This window comes from Saccostrea echinata, unplaced genomic scaffold (assembly GCF_033153115.1).
Source record: "Saccostrea echinata isolate AGI-Se365-2 ecotype Australia unplaced genomic scaffold, CSIRO_AGI_Sech_v1 ptg000057l, whole genome shotgun sequence".
Lineage (NCBI taxonomy): Eukaryota > Metazoa > Mollusca > Bivalvia > Ostreida > Ostreidae > Saccostrea > Saccostrea echinata.
The window spans coordinates 3,364,034-3,387,422 of NW_026889806.1; the positions used below are offsets into that span (position 1 = coordinate 3,364,034).

Genomic DNA, 23,389 nt, shown 5'->3' on the forward strand with positions numbered 1-23,389 from the left:
ATTACCCTTATTGCTGACATAGACTGTAAACTTAAAACAAGAGGGTAACAATTTTCTGTGTCAAGTTCTACCACTACATCTGACATCAAAGATCAAACTATGAGGATGTACTATTAGAAAGACAAAATGCTTTGCATCCATGGAAGATATGTGAAGTAACTGAGCTGTTTCAGGAAATACTTGCCATATTATTATAAATATTTTAATATTTGCAGGCTGTGTGCATGTATAAAATTCTTCCCTCTGTCTATTTGTATCTGTTTTTATTAGAAATATTGTATTCCTACACAATTGCCTTTTATTTGCTATTCATTGACAAGTAATTCATAACTACAAACAACCCTATAATGGCTTCCCTAGACCTGGACAGGTATGGTTTTCACATTGTTCATATATATATAAATAAACCTCCCCCTACCCACCCCCTGCCACTAATCAAACAATGCCAAATATCTTCAACCAAAAAAATTGTAACATACATTTTATATATATAAATAAGAGAAATGGTCTTACTTCTAATATCAGAATCATCCAGCACATGTGAGGCAACAGAAATGAGCCCCTGGTCTCTGACTGGCTGTTGCTGGCTGTCCATGTTAGATTGTCACTGGACACTTCTTTCTCCACTGAGTGGTTCAGATGAAATAAATATCCAGAAATATGACTGCCTACACTATCACAGAGTGGATTTATTTGCTGTATGGCTGAATCTAATGAAGTGTGATTGGTTTTTCACTGTTTTAATTTCAATAACCTGAGGATCGTCTACACATAATGATAACTAACGGAGACATGTAAGACAGTGTCCTTTTTCCTGGAGCAGTTTTTTTTATATTCCTTGGGTCAGCTGGAGATCAATAGGTAATTATGCTTTAATATACTATGACTTTAAATAGTTTCCAGCTTTTTCTGCACGGTTAGTACTCTGTCGTCCAAGGATCATTACACAGATATTCTTCCATCTGGAACAAAATAGGACAAAACATTCCTCAGTCAATGACAAAACGTGACCTACAGAAATAGCAAATATTTACATGCATCAATTTCACGTTGCTTACATTAACATAATTAGACCAGACGGAATAAAATTAGTATTCAAGGCTATTCAAATCCAAAACATGAAAGACCATTCAAAGTACTGATATTCATGCACACCATTGGGTATATAAATAAACAAATAAGTGCATACATGTACAATAAAACTTTTTAACTACAGTTCTATGGATGCCAGAGATGAAGGATTTATTTTACCAGTCATCAAATTTTTGTATCAATTATGGATTTCTTGTAATCTTTAAAGCTTATATATATGGCATATCTGAGCTAAAAAATAAAAATACGAGATTGAGTGTAGATGAACACAATATTTGCTATTTATGTTCAAATTAAGATTTTGAACTTGAATATCTCCACGTATCTGTAGTTAAATTTACTGAAAAACTATGTGTCTGATATTTAAATGCGGAGTCGGTAAATAAATCGGTTATTGTTTTAAATTTCCAATATCTATAATACACGATTAAATTGTGTAATTTACAGGAAAGTACCATCTTTATATAAAGTAATAAACAAATAGAAAGATCTTTTTAATTTTAGTTAGTCTGAACTTATCAAAAATTCGCCATATATGACTTTAAGATAGCATATTGTCAGTAGGGGATGCTCACTCCTCCATGGCACCTGATCCCACCTCTGATGTTTTGGAGGTCCGTGTTTGCTATGCCTCTAATTTGTATTGTTTGAATGGACTTTTGAGCTTGAATATTGTTTGTTATCTCCATATATTTCATTAGACAGTAATTTTATGATGAAGAATATTGAAAACAGAAGTTAAACTTACACATTTATAACTACATAATTGAATGAATAACACAGTGAATTTTTTTGTTGTTGACATATGATACTTAATTTAATGACAGTGATTTTTTTTGTTAATGTTTAACAGCACACTGAATGGAATTACCAAGTACTGTATAAAAGAGAACGGGGGCAGAACCAGAGATGCTGATATAATATTTCGCATATTTCCCTCAAAAGACTGACTTTATTTTACAATATAACAACGACAAAAGATTATGATAGAGCAATAAATGTGTATTAATACCCTTAATAACAAACTTCTGTCATATTTTCTCATGTTCTTCATACTTACATATATTATACGTACTTTATAAATAGAGATGTTATACTAATACTTATTTGGTGCTGCAATTATTAAATCAAATACACAATTGAACACAATAAAACTCTATCAATATTTCTCACAATCACCACTGGAGGTCCTTTACTTAAGGGAAATTTCAATTAATTGTATCACTGTATTTAAGGATCGCATGGCTATTGGTTGATTTGTAACCAAGGAAAATAGAAGGCTTTGGTGGTGCTGAGAAAGGTGAATGGTTATGGAATGAGACATTTATCAGTTTATTAACTCTTGATTACCAGTCTATTAAAACAGATTGAAGTACCTCCCTGCTGTGTAGACTTGTTACGTATGAGAAGTACCTCCCTGCTGTGTAGACTTGTTATGTACGAGTAGACTGACTGTAGGATGTCAGAGTTCACAGATAGACAAACAGACCAAAGGGTAATACTTAAGATAATACAAAAAATAAACAATAATTTGTCATATCATAACAGACTGACTAGAGATACAAATACAGTGGCACCACTGATCCGGACGCCAATAATCCGGACGTTTCACATTCCGGACGATATTTTTTGGGAACCGATTTTTTTCCACGTGATTCTGTCTCATTAATCCAGAAATTTGCGTTCCGGATCCGGACGGTCAATTTCTACTACAAAACGTATTACTCATTGAAAAATGACTCGTTTATCCGGACGGTAATTTTTGGAGGAGCGACTTTTTCACACCTTTCTTGCAGTAGTGACAATTGTTGTCAAAACATTGTTCGTGGAATCAGTTTGAAAGCGGTTACCTGTGACCTCCAAACAATAGCGTCTATAATTAGCGTGTGTTAAAACTGTTAAACTCAAATAATAAATATTATAAACTTGAAGAATTTAGCTTATACTGTGCATTAATTAAATATAAATCCGTTCAGAATAGAATTAATTGCTAACCATGTATAAATTTATGAGAATTTTGGAGAGTTGTAAATAAAATGAATAATACATGTAAATCACAAGATTTCGTTGTGGTATTGAGTTGCGTAAGTTTATCAAAATACGATTTTCCATTTTTCAAAGCGTACATTATGTGAAACGTTTTTTTTTTCTTTTCATAAGACAATTTTTAAGGATACATAGTTCAAGAAAATATCTTTTTATTTAATGCACTAAGAAATACGTAACTGGCGTTAGTTATAAATGCCGATCATGTTTTTTCAAGGTATATAACTTGGAGTTTATAGAAAAATATTGAAAATCCTGAATATGGCTTGTGTTTACGTTGAATGTTTACAATACGTACACTGATTACAGTGTTCAGTTACTTACTTTCCTATGTTGAGAATATATGCGGCTAGTCATTTGAACATTCTCAATGGTGATAATGAACAATTTTATTTTTCTTTTTTGAATATTAATTATTTCTTTTAAAACTACAAAAATGAAATCAATAAATCAAGGTGAAATGAAGGTTTTTTCTTTGCCTTCACATTATACCACTATACATTCTTTAAAAGGGTCTTTTAGAAGTGATTCACTTATCCGGACGATTCATTTATCCGAACGATTTCGTTGGGGACGGAGGCGTCCGGATTAACGAAGTGCCACTGTAATGAAAAAAAAATAAACATACTGACAGAGGGATTAACTTGATGTGTGTAATTAATATCTGTACCCTAGTCGCTACACTCTACTTAAAGATAGCTATGAAGCAAACTTTTGTCTTACTCTCATTCCATGCCCTTGGTCCCTTAGTATTTTATTCATATTTAGATCAATTTTATCTATTTATCTATCTAATTTGACAGATCCCATTCTTTTAATAATGAAAATTAAGTGAAAGGAAATCTCTAAAATTTGTTTACACTCTAGACAGCAAGTTGTACCACTTTGCTGCTTACCAAATCTCACTAATTAAAAATTGTATATGTAGTTTAATTTTAATGAAGGAAAAAATCTTATACTTTTATTATGAACATTAATAAAAGCAAGAATAATCCTGATCACATTTCTAAAATCGTGCTCATTAGTAACCATTAGCAAGGTTCACGTTTACACAAGGGCCAGGCGGCAGGCATCAATTTATCTGTGCTATATATTAACTGCCTAGTATAATTTCAGAGTAGAGGTTAGCTAGGGTACATATGTATACATGTATACCTCGTACACATCTACTTTCATTGATAATTAACTGATCATAATAACCATTCTCTTAACGAATCAAGATTTATGTTTATTGTATCTTTTGATGACGACGACTGTCAAATAATTTGTATTTATACATAATTATATATATTCAACGGTGATTATATATCAATTCATCATGGTGTGTCTGGTGTTCTATGCCTACAGTTTTCTATTCCCAGGTAAATCTCTGTCTGATCATATAGAGCTGTATCATTCCATCCATAATCAAACTAACTCTCAAGTTTATTGCTTGAACGAAAATAGCGCCAATTCAACCTGCATTTACGAATTGTGCTATATTTTGCCATGTAGTTTTGTACCCTAGCTCAAGGTCATTCTTCGCCTTCAAGCTTTTAATGACCCCCTTGTGAATAGAATTATTAATCTGAATGGAAGCACTTATTCTATAGGCCATTTATATTTTAATTACACTAATTAATGACCAAGTTTCTTCCATATGTCAATTAAATAGTAAACATGAATGATCTAAAATCAAAGAATTTTAACAACAAACTATAAAAGTGTGTCCTGATTTTTTTCATGTTGAATCACTTTTGTGTTTCCTTCCTGAGAACATCGAAAGGAGTCCTTTTTCTCAATCATTATGACACATATCAATAGCTAGAGGAAGACATTTCTAAATGTAGCTATGACCTTGATACAAATAACACTCAAAATATAAGGTTTTCAAACATTATTACCTGTGTCTAAATCAACAGTTTTTGCAATTCCTTCAGTGAAAGTTCACAAATTCAAATTACAAATTCTTCCTTGGAATTGTATCACAGTAACATAATATAGAAGCCTCCATTCAATACTCTATGCAAAGAAGAGATGAGAATCAATAAAAAAAAGTAAACATCCTTTCCTTCACTAGGGTAGTCAATGTTTTTATGTCGTCTGCACTAAATATGAGATGGGGGATATTGAGGGCCTTTTATAAAGCCCCCCTGTTATTGATACTCAGTGATCCCTTAACGTCCCTGTCATCTATTTGCCGAGGGGTAATGTTGACACGGAATCTGAACCCTACGTCATCAGTCTGCCACGACTTTTGCGACTGACTTTTGTGACGTTGATGAAAAAGGAACAGGTCAACATTCTTGATTTATCTCATTCTAGTCCAGGACATACCTTGAGTAATTCAGTCAATCACTCCAGAACTCTCATACTACTAATCTGTACTACTGTACTTTACATAATCCCCTGACCCATCTGAACTTGTGCTATCTCACACACATATAGGATTGTCCCCTTTTATGTACATGTACTATATGGATTTGGGAAACTTTAAGAAATTAGTTTAAGAGGGAAAAATGAACTCAGGAAAAGATAGTCTCGTGTACACCGATTACATTTCTTTACATTGTAAACACTAGTGCATCAGAACATTAATTCATTAGTCATTAATTATATTTATAAAGATGGCATGCTGAAAGAAGACTGGAATTTGACCCAAATGAGGTGACCTGACTTTATCTCTGGTCAGCCAATGTCAGGTAAGGTCATTATAAGGTCACAATAGGTCATTCAGGGGGACATTTTCCCTATACTGCACACATACAGAACAGAAAGGATCCTCTTTTGAAGGATAGGTTTTACTTTCATAATGTTCAAGTAAAAAGAGTCTCATTTACATGGTCTTTCATATAATTATAAAAACTATAAAAGAAATGACCCCATATAGTCATAAAGTTTATCTTTTCATTCAGCAGCAGTAATCATATTTAATTTACTGCAGCTTAAATGAGTATTCAGCTCTTTCTATGTGCTAAAAACAATAAGGTATATTCCTAATCTCTCTACAGGAACACAAGTTATTATTCTACATATGTATTCTAATGTCCCCAATTAATTTTTTTTTCCAAGAAAAACTCAGAAAAGATAATTTGTGAGGAACTTTATCATACTAGTAAACACTTCCTTAAAAAGGTTTTGAATTACAATTCCTTTGGTCAAAGAACATATTATAAACCTAATTCTTACGAAGAGGAAATGACTTCATAATGTAACATTAATACAAAGTTACCTTAAAAATAAGCAAAATTTACACGAAATTCAAACTCACATTGGCAAACATCTGTGGAAATACCCAAATCACACACCCACCTCCAAAATATCGAAGATAAAGTACCCTTACAGTGGATGGTATGAAGTTGGTAAAATAAATACTGTCAGCAGTCATATCGGTATAATAAACCAGCACATAGCTGTTCAAACAGGCAGAAATGTACTTCAGATGCTTAAACTGTCATTAAATACCCACTTAACTAGGACTGGGTATCTACCACCCAGGCTCAATTCATTTCCGTGAAATTTCTCCTGTTGACAAGCAGAACTGTTTCCTTGACATAAAAGAGTCTTTCTAGTTCCTGAAGAAGAAAACCTATAGATAGACAATCGTGGGGCTGGCAATCCTGAGATCTTATCTAATTTACGCAACAAAGTTTATTACAGCTGTGCATCATTTCATTAACTCCTTGATAGGTTAGTGTATATAAATGGGACTGGTACTTTATTACCCCCTAAATATAACCACAACTATTTGTTCTCGCATTAACATAAACAAATTACACAATACACAACTCAATAAATTAATCTGAAAATGTGAATCCTTCTCCGAGATACATAATTAATTAGAAACTTTCATTATAATCATGTTAAAAAGAGACACACAAGTCAACACAATTAAAACTGCCCAATAGATATAATTAACATTTATAAATAAAATTTGAATTAAATTCTCCCTTAAACTACATTTATTTACTTGTCATTATGTTTGAGGAGTGCATGTTTTAGGTAAATCAGAGATTTTTATATAAAATTAAATTACCACCAGAATGGTCATCTTCCCAAATTGGATGATTTTCCCCATTAAATTTACCTAAAATTTCCCCAAAATAACTTCTGATTTTCTTCTCTCAAAACGATTTACATACCAGCTAGTACAGAGTGTCCTGGTGAAATTTCAAATACCCCCCCCCCCCCACCAAAAAAAAAACCAATCAAGATTGATGCCTCCTTTTTGTTTATCACCTAATCAAATTTATCAGTAAGAAACATTTCTAATCAATCATTTGTTTACTCATTTTTTCAACATAATTTCCAGACTTTAAAGATGCATGTAACATCTGCTTTTATTAAAATATCAATGTGAAAATTGCTGTTATAAATCTAAAATAATTTTTGTATTATGTAATATGCTCAGATTTTCACTCCATGTACATGTAGGTGTATTCTTACAGAAAATTAGAACTCAAATTATTACTGCAGCATTGTAGAATTTACTGTAATCTTTATTCAAATTTAGAACTGCATGACTATTTAACATGTTTAACTTGATTCCTACAGCAATTAACTTAATCTATATTCCTTTAACTTTGACAACTTAGAAGTCTGCAATGCATGATTATAATTTGGTTACTTTATTAGTATAATAGTGATTTAGAACTTACTTTAGCTGTTAAAAATCAATTAAAAGCTTACCACAGTTGTATTCTTACAACAAATTATTAGGCCAAAAAAATAATAGTCTTGTTTCCTGCTACCCGACCTACCCTATTTTTTTGCACCCGACCCTAAAGTTTTTTTTAAGTTTTGGAAGAAAAAAAATTGGGAATTTCTGGAATTTCATCATTCTGTCACCGTAATCAGTTTCCGTGTTAACAAAAAACAAGCATTCCATGAAATTCTCGTTTTAAATATGGACTTTCATAAAATACCACTTGAGCTGTGCATAAAAAGACATGAAATTTAATGATAAAAGACAATATTGACCTGTGACATATATTTAATTTGATCTTGTATTAGTTCTTATCCAAAAAAATGCTGTCAGAAAAAAATAAAATAAAAATATAAAATAAAATAATTTTCCTACCTACCTACCCTATTTTTTTCAGGCTGGTAGCAGGAAACAAGACTATTATTTTTTTTGGCCTTAGTACTGCAGCTAGATATCTTGAAAGCACTACTAATTCATTACAATCTATTTCTATAAAAATGTAGAACTGGCTGTGGCTATATATTCTAGCAAACTAGAACTTATACCTGTAGCAATTTAGAAATAAATGTAGCTGTTCTATATATTTAATTAAGAACTGTAATTCCTATAACAATTAACTTTTTAGCTGTTATACCAATCCTTTAGTCTGAAGCTCCGTAACAGTTATCAGAGCAATTAACTTCTGTAGCTGTATTCCCATGGCAAATTGGGGCTTACTCTAGATACTATAGCATTATAGCAGTTAGCAGCCATCTTATACAACAACTCACTCTGTAGATTTATTTCTCTATTAAGTATTTCACAGTTTAACAGCTAGTGTATATTTAAGAAATAAGGTATCATTTTTAAACATCTATCGGGATATAAATACGGGTTGGTCACGAGATCAAATTCCATAAAGCCCGATAGATGTTTAAAAATGATACCTTATTACTTACATTTACATCTGTGACTTATTCATATCATATATTAGCCTGATTATAACCTTTAACACGTGAAATGTTTTATTTTTTCAAACTCAATGGCACAAGTTTGATCTATTGATTGCGCGTCGACCCTTTATGACGTCACTGAGAAATTACGTCGAACGTTCATGACGCGAGGAACCCGTGTTTATACGGATATAGATACGCGTTGCTTTTAATAGTGTTATGTAAAAGAAAACATTTGCAAATGTAAATATTTATAAATATATTTGGTATGTGGTTTAAATACTTAGTTTCTTTAACTCTTAATTAATTTTGACGAAAAAAAAAAAAAGAAAAGAAATAAAAAATGCATGGATGTCCACTTAAATTATTACATAATTCTGACACCAAGCCCATTCTTACGTACAAGACATTGTATCTTACATGTTTATGATTTTTTACCCCCAAACATTACGTGTTTCTCCCATCTCAACATACAACCCCTGTATACTCAAACAAATATTCAGGAGTAAAGTTTGTAATGAATGAAATATGAGAGGAATATTATATATCATTATATATGTCAACATCTTGGCTTTACTAACAAATTCCCTTGTTTACCAAATCTATTACGTAAACAAATGGTTATGTAATTTTACTTTTTTCATTGAAATCTTTTTTTCTTAAGACAGGACCCATACAGGTTACATGGAATACGATCAATGTCCTAGATTTCAGAGTCTAAATCACACCATGCAGATACCTTAATGTACAATTACATAGAAAAGAACCATTACACTTCATGCACTGAAGTAACGAGTCTCCAGGTTATTTTATTTTATTGAAGACTGTTTATCCATCATTACAAGGGTCTTACCAATGTTAATCAAGTGTTTAATATTTTCTACCATGGTGTAATTGTGTGAAATGTTCAGAAATCTCCTATTTGAGACCACCATCGATCTAAATCAGGCCCCACAAAGACAGATGAAATATGTATGGCCTCTATTTTATCTAACTCAGGTTCAATCAAACCTTCTACAAATACCAAAGAAGCACATATTCAGAAGAATCTACTGTAAACAGAAGGGCCGTGAATGAAAAGAAACAACAATGCAAAGGTATTAAGACAGGACACTGGTATTAAAAAAACAAGTAAATATTGTGATAGAGTACATAATATCTTGGGATTTATTTCCTTTAATTAAAACATAAGGATAAGTTCTGATTAAAGGTCGGTCTCAAAGTAAATAGTATATTAAAAACAGCACTACTGGTCAGGGATGGGCACGATTACTGAAAAATGTAATCGATTAATAATCGATTACTTAGAGGAATTTTGTGTAATCGATTATTAATCGATTACACTCATTTTTGTCCTGTAATCGATTGTAATCGATTACTTTGGAAGATGTAATCGATTAATAATCGATTACTTCTAAGTTTTTATCCCTTCATATATCAAAGCAATATTTAAATGGTAAATGTTGATGTTCTCACTAAATGCCCAAATGAGGGATTCTCTACCATGGAAAGTGGATACATGATTCCTACAATAAAATATGCCAGGGAATTAATTATTCATTTCAACCTTGGATCTGAACCTCCATATTTATTTTCTTGTTGCAAAAATTAGTTAATATTTTATTGTGAATTAATAACTTCATTAGAAGTATATGGGTTGCCCGTATGTTGTCAGTACACATTCAACATTCCTGTACTTATCTTTTTCAAAAAAATAAGTAAATTAGAACTCTTAGTAATAAACATATAAATTAAATGTGTCTTTAAGTAATTAAACTAATAGCAAAATTTCATAAGTGTTCTGAGAGCTTATTATTTGTTTTAATAATATTGTTTGTCTTAAATGGAATGAAAGTTAAACACTGGGTAGTTCACAGTTTACACCTCATTATCTGCAAATTAGGGATGTCCCAGTCAAATAATTAGCCAATTAAGATAAGTAAACACAGTGACACTTACTCCCTCTCTTTTAGACACTTAAAGCCTCTCATGGATATAAAAACAACCTTACAATTTTGAATGAAAACATGAGAATGAATTTGCAAATTTTAAAGTTACTAAAACACAAGTTTGAAGTTGTTTAAACATTTTCAGATATGAATAAGTATTTCCATCTTCTTTCTTTTTCAGAGTACAATGTAGTTTATAATTATTTACCAAAATATTTATATTTAATAAAGCATTTAAATCTGTTTTTGCTATTTGTAATTTTCTATTACAAGACAAAGTTTTTCAGCATCTGAAATATGAAAAAGGACATGCAGCAAAAGGACAGTGGGTTAAATGTAAAATGCACTCGAAAAATCTGTATATTTTATTAATAAATGGTTGAAATACACTTCTGAATTATTTAATACTAGACCAGTAGCTCTATAATGCAAATTTTATTGAGAACATTATCAAACTTATGATAATAAAAGTTGGGAAATCCAAACATTACACTACGTGGTTTATATTTGATATTTATGTGTGACTGACTGGAAATAATTCTCCAAAATAACATCCATTTATGTATAAAATAATCGAAAGTAATCGAAAAAGTAATTATAATTACATTGAAAATTTTAGCTGTAATGGATTAAATTACGATTACAAGTAATTGAAAATCTCTTCGATTACAGATTACTGTCGATTACTTGAAAAAAAGTAATCATTACAATCGATTACGATTACTCGATTACGATTACCCCATCCCTGCTACTGGTAAATCTCTCTAAAACAGATGTACAGTACACTATGTAGTGATTTAGCACACATTTTTCAGATAATGATATATATACCAAATTTGAGACCAGTTAAGGCCTAAAGAGAGAGCGTCAGGGGCTGAGCATTTCCCATCATTTTATTTTTTTCAAAATGTCCTATTGGAATTTGAAATTTGCTGAAAATGGCTCCTCTTGCAATTTAACATTCTTACTAAAGCTCTGTAAGAACAACCATATTATATCATATTAGACATATATGATATTAAAGTTTGTCTGGTGTAACCATGTTTACAGAATGAATTACCATCAGGTGGAGACGTATCAATGAGAATTAATCATTATTTCAGGCCTTTCAAAATCTGCCGGTACCCAGTACTTTACCCAGCTGAGATTATGATTGTACCGGCCAAAATATTTGATGGAGAAAAATTTGATAACATAATTAATTAAAATCACTTCCACAAAGTACTTCCTATTTTTGTAAAATTACCACCTGTTTCTAACCATCTTAAAAGTCCATGTAAAGAATTAGAACATCTGACTTTGTCTAAGGCACCTAAACAGGAACATCTTATTTTTGCATTCATTCGTGAAAGTGTTTCTAAAATCTCTGACAAATTATAAAGTAAAAATTTTCATTGCATCATACATGTCATTCATTATTAAAGAACATCCTGTTACTCAATGTGACACTGTCATTTGTCCAAAGCATGAAAGGAGATATGTTGTAATACAAATTGTTCACGCTGTCACGTGCAAATAGTATGCATGTAAGATCATAGTTCTGTTTCTGAGAAATCCCAAAAGCCTACCAGGTACAAAATTATAGAAAGTAATTCTTTAGAATTGCAAAATTTTTCTATCTTCATGTGCTGGGTCAATAAAAATCCCTTTAAAATTTGTAGAATGATGTAAGCTATAAGCTGTGTAGGGCTAGAATGAAGTGCAGTGTAAATCTTAAAATTAAGTTACATTAAATATGACTTTATTAGGCAATTCCGGATTTATAGCCAGAACATGTATACCAAAATTAACTCTCATATTAATAAAGCAATAAAAAATCACTAGTAACGGCATGACTGAGGTGGCTGACATGTCTATTAATTACCTACTATAGGTTTCTTATCAGACATAAACATGATGATACTCCCTGGCGAACAGCCTCCTTACAACAAGGCTTCAGGCCCACAAGGCATTTCTACAGGAACTAAACATTCTCTGTGTGCTCAATACATTCTCTGATTGGCCACCATTCAAGTTTCTTTTCCTAAAGTTCAAGCTTTCAGACAGCTGTGTTTTCAACATTTACTAGCATTATTAAAAAAGCTCAAGAATCCCAGAAGATACAATGTAACACCTGCTAAAATCTTAGCTGATGTGATCTGACTGTTACTAATTAACATAATCATGATAATGCTAAATAAATATACACATGTACTACTTGTACATAACTGTCATTTTAACAAAGTCATGACACCTAGACACCCCAATGCATATCATGAATATCTGTTTTCACTGGCAGCTGCCAGTAGTGGTTTTAATTCACATCTTACAAATACATCTCGATATTGGCATAATTACTGAAATAGTTCAGGAAAAGTTCTATACTTTGAAATTACTTTGGTACTAATTGAGCCAACAATCTTGATAACATCATGTGGTTCACACAATAATACCTGTCACGTCTAGTATCTGTACTGGGGAGGCATATTTAGAAATACTGCATCAGGGATATGTTCGATTTAAAAATGGTTGATACGTAATTTATTAACATTTGTAAATTCAGTGACCCATTTCTGAAGTTGTTTCCAGTCATAAATACAACTAGGTATATATATATGTCAATATCTTGGGCATTTAATGTAAAATACAATTGTTTGACTTCTTCATTTAACTGATAAAATTTATACAGATCTTAAATGATTTGAACTTGAAAATTTAGGGCAAGGTTAGTCCTTGAAAGCAAATATGGAAAGCTGCAACTCAGGTTTTAATATATACACAGATAATTCAAATTAATTTAAATACACACTTACTTTAAACTGTTATATAATTATGTAAAATAGTTAAAAAAAAAATATGTTAAAAGCTCAAGCATCAAAATAGCTAGGACAATTTCTTTAAAAATATTTCCTATCATGAACACATTGACAGCAAAAACTAATAAAAGTACATTTTTTTTTCATGGGGCTCATGTGGAAGCTTTTGAGCATTACAATATCAATACTAAATATTTTATCTTTCAATCTGTAGCTTTCATATCTACACCGAGATACTAGACATCGATAGATCATTGACAATGTAAACACCTCATCCTGATAACATTTGATACCTTAAATTCTGTAAGATATGATCACCCAAGATGAGGGTCATTGACGCAAATCATACACAACAGTGACCTTCTAGTTCATCTACATTCAACAAAGGAATATAATATTTTGTTTTATACATCCTGCACTCAAAACAAATGAAAACAAAACAATTAACATACACATATAAACAAAATCTACTGGAAAGATGGGTGAAACATAAAATTTGTTGATTTATACTGTCATCATTTTAACGCTGAAATTTATATGATGGAGCATAATGTAGTGGTACGAAACACTTACTGAATGATATATTAAAACCATTAACTTAAAAAACAGAATGACAAAATGACAACGGCACTGTTAATTCATCAACTCTCTTTTATCTCTTACATTTACTTCACCTGTAATTCATTATGTGAAAATTAAATTTAATATGAAATTCAAATGTATGTAAATATCTAACATTTTGTATTAAACTGGAAATTTAAATGCACTTGTTCATTTTGAAACCTGCATATACCTAGAATCCACAAAGATTTTTGCTTTCATTTTACTCCTAGCATTATAAATAATATATTTATAGATATAAATAAAATCCCACTGACATGAACAGGATCTGAGCAGTACACAGCCAAATGTACAAACAGATCACATCTTCTACATCTCGTACAAGTGTAAACATTTTTATATTGATATTTCAACTGTACTTATTGTACACAGAAGTAAACTTATATATATTGTGAACACAAATTTTCTCTACTTAAACAGTCTAGTCGAACCCCCGAACGGGGGTATACCCCCAAACGAGGGTTTTCCGTCCCGTCATGCAATGCGCAAGAACAGTAACTCTTGCCGTATCCAATATAAACAATCTTGCCTATATATCATTTATCTAAGGAAAAAGATCGATAATAATGTTATTTCTGCTATGAAATTGGTAAAATTTCAACAGAAAAAAAATTAACAGGTTAAGTTTTCCATAGTTTGAATTTATACTGTAGGAATAACGAAATATTTTCCATCATTTCATGAAATTATTTATTCTTTTGTAGGACTTCTCAAATTAAGATTGTGGAATTTAAAACACAAGGAAAAATATTCTAAGAATGAGAAAATATTAATTTAGAACCTAGAATTAAATAAAATAAAATACAATCGTGTTTTCTCAAACAATCATATTTAGTAATATAAAAAAAACTACAACATGTTGCCAAACATTTTATTTAATTCTTATAAGATATAAAAGACAATAAATACGATAGATTTCATTTGAATTTTATTTTTATATGTATTTTTGTTACACTTCCTGGGAATGATTATCGATAATAAAGACCGTTGATTGCTAGTCAGAGGAAACGCGGACTGAAACCCACGATCATAAACAATTCGATATTAGCACCATTTTTTCTTGCATTTTATTATGAAAATAAAAGATATAATGTAGAATAATACATTTTATATATAATTTCAATTTAGTATTAGTTGCTTATGTCTGTTTATCGAATGTTTTATCTTAAATACCTGCATGTCAAGGAGCAAAAGATCGCCAACTTTGCCAGTGAATAAATCCCGATTTGTACAATAAAGTTGTATTTTTGTAAAATACAAACTCTAAAAACACCTTTAATCTATCATTTCCGAGTGGTTTTACATTTGCCAAATAATCCGTTACTTTGCACAGGCGATTTTTGTAAACCCCTACTTTTTGCGTGAAGTACGCACATTTTTAAGCATCTGCGCATGCTCGTACCCCCGTTTGGGGGTATGGATTTCCCATTTCCGTTTACCCCCGTTCGGGGGTTCGACCAGACTGTTAAATAGTGTACAATATCTCTTAAAGCTGTTGAGTGAACATGAATACAAATCAGCTGATTCTATATTTCAAGCACATGACAGTGGAGAGTGGAGACAAGGGTTTATGTGAAACGAATTATGAAGAAGTATATATGCATCAAGTGTATCAACAGAACAAAATATTAAGACCAACTTCAGTCTTGTACTCAAATCATTCGTCAACAATGGTCCAACCATGTGGTTAACAACAATGTGTGTTTGAATCTGGGACGGGGTCAAATAATCAATCGATTGACGTTTGATCTATAAACATGTCAATATTTCTTGCTTTCTACTAAACCAGGCCTGATCTATTTAACTGGCAAGTTTTACTTGCAAATTTTGTTCCCTTAAACATCTTAAAAACATCTTCACTCACCCTTTCTAACATTGACATTGTCCCGTTTCGCAGTCAATTTCTTCACTTCCGGTCAATTACGTCATCAAATTCGAAGAAGATAACTCGTACTCAAAATTATTCTTATGGAATCTATATTGCAAGAATCTTTTTACTACAGTCATCCAGTAACAGCATGTGTGTCTATTTTTTTTTATTGAACAAATTTTATTGACAAAATGGCATGTGAATCTAGCGAGAAGAGAGAGTGCTGAATCTTTCCAAAAATTACACTAAAATATCCTTTGTAAAGATGAATGACTCCCTCCACAGGCACTTGGGGCTGGACTCTCTTTTCCATTTTTTTTTTACTAGAACTGGGGTTGAAACACCTTTTTCCTATTTTTGTATTCTTATATGCACTACTGTATAGGGAGAAAATAACTCGCGGTGTTAATATTCGCTATATTCATGGTGTTAATATATCAGTGAATTCAAGAAACAGTGAATAAGTTTTCAATTACTTCTATGTTTTATTTGGAAATCTGAGACTACGATAGGTACTGGTATATATACGTGCAGTACATGGTCATTTCAGTAATTTCGAGTAATTCATGTTATTCAATTATTTTAATTATCACGCTTTACTTTACTCCAAATCAGCAGATAATAACCTGTATTCAGGCCCGTAGGAAGCAATTTCAGTTGGGGGGGGGGGGGCACAGCCATACATTTTCAGTTGAGGCGGCACTATCTACTACCAAAAATTTCTTGACAAGCAAAAAAAAGGTCATCAGACGTTTTTATTGAGGGGGCACAGGCATATAGTATCTATGTTTTCTATAGTAATCTATATATCTGCAAAATTATTGGGGGGAGGGGGCACGGCCCCCCCTGCCCCCCCCCCCCCCCCGGTTCCTACGGGCATGCTGTATTTGTTAAAAAGCTGTTTTAATAGCCAACGCTACATGTTTCATCAACCAAAACACGTGGGGCATGGGAATACCCGTACGTAACTAATGTTACATTCTGCACTATAATGCGTATTAGTTTTTATCGACACTTGGTTTTAAAAAATCTTTCAAATAACTATCGAACTTGCTGAAGATATGGAAGGATATTATTTCGTCGACCTACATTAACATATTTATTACAGTCCGGTGGTTTTCCGTTGCGATTTATTATCCCTTCGGAAAGAAGATTGCACCCATCGTAATAGCATATAGGACAGTCATTCGACGTTAATAGTCAAAGACTTTTTATAACTGCACTTGTTTTAATTAATCGAAAACTATTCTATATAAACCTACCCTGTTGTTCGTGAAGTGAATAGATAACGCTGATTAATGTCATAGATTAAACAGATATAGACAAGGGAGGTAACTTTTATAATATACCAATATTCCGCGACAAACCGCGATCGTGTCAGAGGAGAGAAAAACGTCAAAATTACAACCCGTGAAATTAATCCCCTATACTGTACCTGAAATCGATAATGTAACCCTTTTGTCTCAACAAGCTGTTTTTAAATATATCGTTTTCAACTGAAACACTCTCTTTTTATGTATCAGTCGTTTATATATGTTAATTAATTTATTTTTGTTTTTTATTTCTTAATTTTTTTTGACGTTGTCAAAAACTTTCTGTATCGCCTTTTATTTTAAGTGAGTGTGGAACACCCGCCACTAAAAAAAAATCCTGGATCCGTGCATCAAATTATATAGCTCAAAGTATTTCCCCTTTATAAACTTTCAAACTAATGAAAGCTTTTTTGGACCCCATATGTCTTTTTCAACCTTTAATTTGAGCGGTTTACAAGAAATCACATTTATCTAGTTCATGCAGAGTTTTACATTTTTCCACAATTTATCTTAAAGTATTTGTGTCTAAATTCAGATTTTAATTGCTATATATCGTCAAAAAAAAATAGTTTTACCATTCTATCTATTTTACAGGGTTGTGACATACTGAGGAGATGCATGCCACCTTTTGCACTCAACATAATTGCGTGGTTAAAGGAACTTTTTTTTTGTTGGCCACCATCTCAGAGAAAACAAGAGATGTTTGTGAAACACTTATTCCCCCCCCCCCCCATTGGACATACATTATATAGGGTGCACGTACAAGCCTTTATTGTGAGCAGTATACATTACACGGAAATGAAATTGATCTTTTGAACTTAAAATCAATAGGGGTCATCTACTAGATATTCTTATGATAAATCTGTATACATAATTTCATTTCGGTATGTGCAACTGAACGGAAGCTGCAAATAATTAGAATTTTCTAAGTCCAAGGGGCATAACTCTGTCAAAAATTGCTCGATCGTACCCAAAACAGAACTTGACCTAGATATTCTTATGATAAATCTGTATACATATGTACCAAATTTCATTCCAGAATGTGCAACCTCTGCAAAAGACGAAGAGAAAGACTCTGTTAAAAATTGCTCGATCGTACCCAAAACAGAACCGGACCTAGATATTTCTACTGTATACCGAATTCCATTTCAGTATGTGCAACCTCTGCGAAGAAAATGAACAGAAACGGTGGACCGACAGACAGATAGACCGACCGACCGACCGAGAGACAGACAGAAGCAAAGCAATATGCCCTCTCTTCTTCGAAGAGCGGCATAAACAATTTTTCCATTCTTAATAATTGTTAAATATAAAAAGTTTTGATATAATAAATGATAAATGTATACCGGTGTTTAAAGTGTGGAAATTTAATAGTATTCATTTGATAAAATCGAAATTTCTGAAATCCCTTAAACGATTGTCTCGGCAGACTAGAAAATGTGGCGTCTTATCCGAACCCCCCAGTCATTTGTGACCCAGGAGTTATAGGTCAGTAATTATTATAAACTTTTGATTTTCCTAAGGAAAGTTAATGAAGCGTTTTATTCATAGTACATCCATATAGATGCTACGATTAGTTGTGATGCAGCTCGTCCATCGTGTTTTAAAACATTTGATCCCCAAAGGATTCAGCACCAGCGCAGCGGTATCAGATTTTTGGGGGGTTGTATTTTTTACTTTATACTCTCTGTACAGTCCACGTAGTATCAGGGCTAATTCTAAAAGATTTTCGTGTCGAAAAAGTCTGAAACTTCTACCCTTTTACTATCAATCAACCATGCAACCACCCCCCCCCCCGAAAAATTACCCCCCCCCTTTTTTTTGGCTTTTCAAAAAATACACTCGCGGAATGCCCTCCTCCCCATTCTGAATCTGCCACTGATCTGCCCCGACAAGATGACGTTAGAGTGTAATGACACGTTTAGCTGTACCAAAACCAAGACGTATCATACAGAATGGTTAAATAAAATTACACATATACTATATATTCCTTAAAAATTCATCAGTATTAAATGTTACAATATTATTTCTTCCAAACAAATTAAACTTTCATATATATATATATATATATATATATATATATATATATATATATATATATATATATATATATACATAAAAATTGCTTCTCTTCTCAAATCAAACTTTATTTCCAAATACATACTTACCTAACAAATATTAATGGAAAGCTTTATAAGATATTTAAAAGGATGTATTTACATTAACCATTTAAACAAGATGTGTTTGTGAAACAATGATGCCCCCGTATGGCAACTTATAGCAAAGGTTAAACTTTCTCAAATGCAAGTCAAATATGTTGGTACCCAAAGTAAGGTCTTATCTCGAGGAATATACCTGTGAAATATGAAAACCCTAGCAGCAACCATTGAATAGATATGGAAAAGGTTAAAGTTTTTCAAAAGTAAGTCAAACATCAAGGTCAAGGTCAAAATTAATAGTGCCCAAGGAAAGGCTTTCTCACAAGAAATATACAGGTGAAATATGAAAGCTGAAGCACCAATCTTTCGAAAGTTATGACCAAGGTTAAAGTTTTTCAAAAGTAGGTCAAACTCCAAGGTCAAGGTCAATGGATTACAATTTTTGGTATCCAAAGGAAGGTCTTGTCACAAGGATTACATATGTGAAGTATGAAAGCCCTAGCAACAATCGTTCAAAAATTATGGCCAAGGTTGAAGTTTTCAAAAAATAGGTCATACTCCAAGGTCAAAGGGTCAAACTTGTAGGTATCTAAAAGAAGGTATTGTCACAAGGATTAAATATGTGAAGTACGAAAGCCCTAGCACTAATTGTTGAAAAGTTATGGCCAAGGTTAAAGTTTTTCAAAAGTAGGTCAAACTCCAAGGTCAAAGGGTCAAAGTTGTTGGTATCCAAAGGAAGGTCTTGTAAAAAGGATACATATGTGAAGTATGAAGGCCCTAGCACCAATTGTTCAAAAGTTATGGCCTAGGTTAAAGTTGGGTAAAATTTTGCAAAACTGGGTCAAACTCCAAGGTCAAAAGGTCAAATATTGTGGTACCCAAAGAAAGGTCTTGTCACAAGGAATACACATGTGAAATATGAAAGCCATAGCTTCGACCAATCAAAAGTTATGGGCAATGTTAAAGTTTTTGCGGACAAACAGACAGACGGATGGACGGACAGGGCAAAAACTATATACCCCCGAATCTTCGATACGGGGGCATAAAAATAATATCCAAGTCAGTAAAATCCTGGGTTTTTTTTCATTATTATGGAATTACATGACGTCACCAAGCGTGACTAAAAATATTCAAATAAGATCTATCGGTTAGAAAAAGAGATATTAGCAAGAGATTTTTTTTAAATGTATAAAATGAGTCTTGTCTATTTTTGGTGCCTTTATGTGGACGTACCAGGAGCATCTTTTTAAAATTATCACGTGCTTCCGGGTTGATTATCCTATTAAGAAAAAAACCTTTAAAAAATGAATTAGCCTAGATTTAAATTTAAAAAACAACAACAATATTTTAAAGATTTATTAATTTTAATAAATTTTTTCACTTGAGGAAAATATAGTTCATCTAGAAGAAAAAAAATTGTCCAATAAAATACGTTTACGCAAACAGTACAACTGTTTCTGTCAGACCGACCTGTGTAATTGAGGGCCAGGGAGGCATGTGATGTTGTCTCGTAACACGGTTTTCCTGATTATTGCTCTTTGGTAAGTGCAGAAGTTTCCAATATTAAATTGAATTTTTTTTCTTGACATGGGCTATTGAAAAATTAATATTAATGAATACTTTATGTAAAATCTCCAAAATTTGCAACAAGCGAGTGTTAAAATTATTCGTCTATGAAATGGCATGCGCACAGTTAAAGAGGGCAAAAATGATCATTTCTTCATGCTATAATTTTTCTATATAAGTGGGTCTTCGCTCCATTTTTTTAAATTCAAGTAAATATTCAAACTTGCTTACTAACTAAGTACTCTTCATGTTGGTCAGCGCATAAGACCGTCATCAGAGACTGCCATGTTGGTCTATCTTGTGTCCATCTCTGGACCTATGCCTCCATGACCGATTGTTTTCTTTTTTCTTTCTCCACCGATCTTCTCCAGGTCTCTTTTGGTCTTACTCTCTTTCTTTACCTGTTGGCGTCCATTCAAAGCAACCCTTGGGATGGAGGTTGGGTTTATTCTACATGCAAATGTGTCCTATCCACAGCCATTTTCTTTTCTTTATAACTTAGGATAGAGGAGTGGTGTTAGTCCTTTTGTACAGTTCTTCATTTGAGATGGTATTAGGCCAGAATATGCGTAATATTCTGCGAAGGGAACAGGTTTGGAAGGCATCTAGCTTGTTTGAAATGGCCCTTGTTACTTTCCATGATTCAGCACCATACAGGAGGAGCCCAACACATTACTCTTGAAAATACTAATTTTGGTATTTATGCTGATATTTGCGGACCTCCAGATGCTCTGCAGTGCAACATACGCCCCTGTGGCTGTAGAAATGCGAGCTAGTACATCTACCTCAGAATTCCCATCTGTGGTGATCTTACTTACTAGATATATCTTCAAAGTATCTTTAAAATATACATATTTTGATTGACAAAAACATGGAGGAAAAGACGTTCGTTCCTGGGCTTTTGAGCAGATTTTTGCCTTGACCTTGGCCTCTGTTTAAAAAAAAATCTGCATAAAGTTTTAATTCTTACAATAGATTTGGATTCTACAATGCTAATCAAACTAATTTCAAATAAAACCCTGTGATTAAATTCCACACTGAAAGCATTAAGTAAGAAACTATATTTTGTGGCGAAAGTTTTTTTTAGAAGAAAATGATCAATTCTTCTCTTTCGAAGTATTTACAGTATTGTTAAGTTTGGTTTCTTATCTTTACATGCAGCCTGGACACAGGGTTATTTTGTGCAGTGAAATGTTTTATGCTGGTCCTAAATTATATAATAAATTAACTGTCATGAATTCTATCTCTGATCATATTTGACAAATATATTAAATATATTGTGAAAGTCCTGGGGGAAAAATAGCCTCATTTTCCATGTTTACATGGAAGTTAAAAGTAATCCCAAAGTTTTAATTTTTTGTTCAAATTCTTGAAAATTTGGCTAAATCGGTCTTGAAAAATAACTAGAAAAAAAGTGACCAAAAACAAACTAATTCAATCTAAAATGCTGGAAAATGTACCATCGTGAACCATTTTTAAGAAAATTTCTCGGGGGAGGCCCCCCGAACACCCACATATGGGAGGGCGACACCCCCTCCCATGACCTCCCCTTTCGACCCTACGGGCCTCAACACCCCCCCCCCCCCCACACACACATGAACCTTTGGATCCGCCACTGTTCTAAGTTCAAGGGGGTTAACTGTCAAAAATCATCAAACCACAACTAAATTCTAACTTGACCTGTATTTTCTGGTCAAATACCTGCATATGCAATTTCAACCGTATACATATATCCCTACAAAAGTTAGAGAGAGGAAACAGAAAATTTCTTATTTTTTTCTATTTCAAGAGGGATAACTTTGTCAAAAATCATCAGACCACGACCAAATTCAAACTTATACATACATCCCTACAAAAGTTAGAGAACAGAAACTGAAAATTTCTTATTTTTTTCCTAAGTTCAAGAGAGAAAACTCTGTCAAAAATTATCGGACCATGACCACATTCAAGCTTGACTTGCGTATTCCTATGACGTCAAATATTGAGTTGAATGCCTGTGCAACTGTTGCCGAGATAATGAATGGAAATTTTAAGTCAATGATGACAGAATGACGGAACGGGGTATATAACACTATATGCCCACGACAATTTTGTGGCGGGGGCATAAAAATACACAATTAAACTAGATTTTAGTGCCGCTACCCGTTATGAGCCGTGCAGTATAGTGGTTAGCGTGTCAGCATAAGAAACACTCAGGTTTAAATCCCAAAAATCCTTAACTCTCTTTTTAAACATTGAATAATTTTTGCTAAGAGAATTTTTTGCAGGAATTTTTGGTTGTCATAATTTCATACCAATAATTTGAAATTTTCTCCAAGCAAAAATTAAATTTGATTTTTATACATTTGAAGCTATAAGTATT

At 32.6% G+C, this 23,389-nt stretch overlaps 2 protein-coding genes across 3 annotated transcripts in view; both read right to left on the minus strand.

Annotated features, from left to right (window-relative positions):
* Positions 1 to 935, minus strand: part of LOC133174338 (electroneutral sodium bicarbonate exchanger 1-like) — a 39,284-nt gene extending 38,349 nt beyond the window's left edge. For both annotated transcript variants that reach the window (XM_061309449.1, XM_061309448.1), the window contains exon 1: positions 514 to 935. In XM_061309449.1, the coding sequence (XP_061165433.1) occupies positions 514 to 595 (82 nt within the window). In that variant the 5' untranslated portion in view covers positions 596 to 935. The remainder of the gene's footprint in view (positions 1 to 513) is intronic.
* LOC133174339 (sodium bicarbonate cotransporter 3-like) overlaps positions 1 to 23,389 on the minus strand; it is a 196,307-nt gene that overhangs the window by 69,323 nt on the left and 103,595 nt on the right. The gene's annotated exons all lie outside the window — the stretch shown is intronic.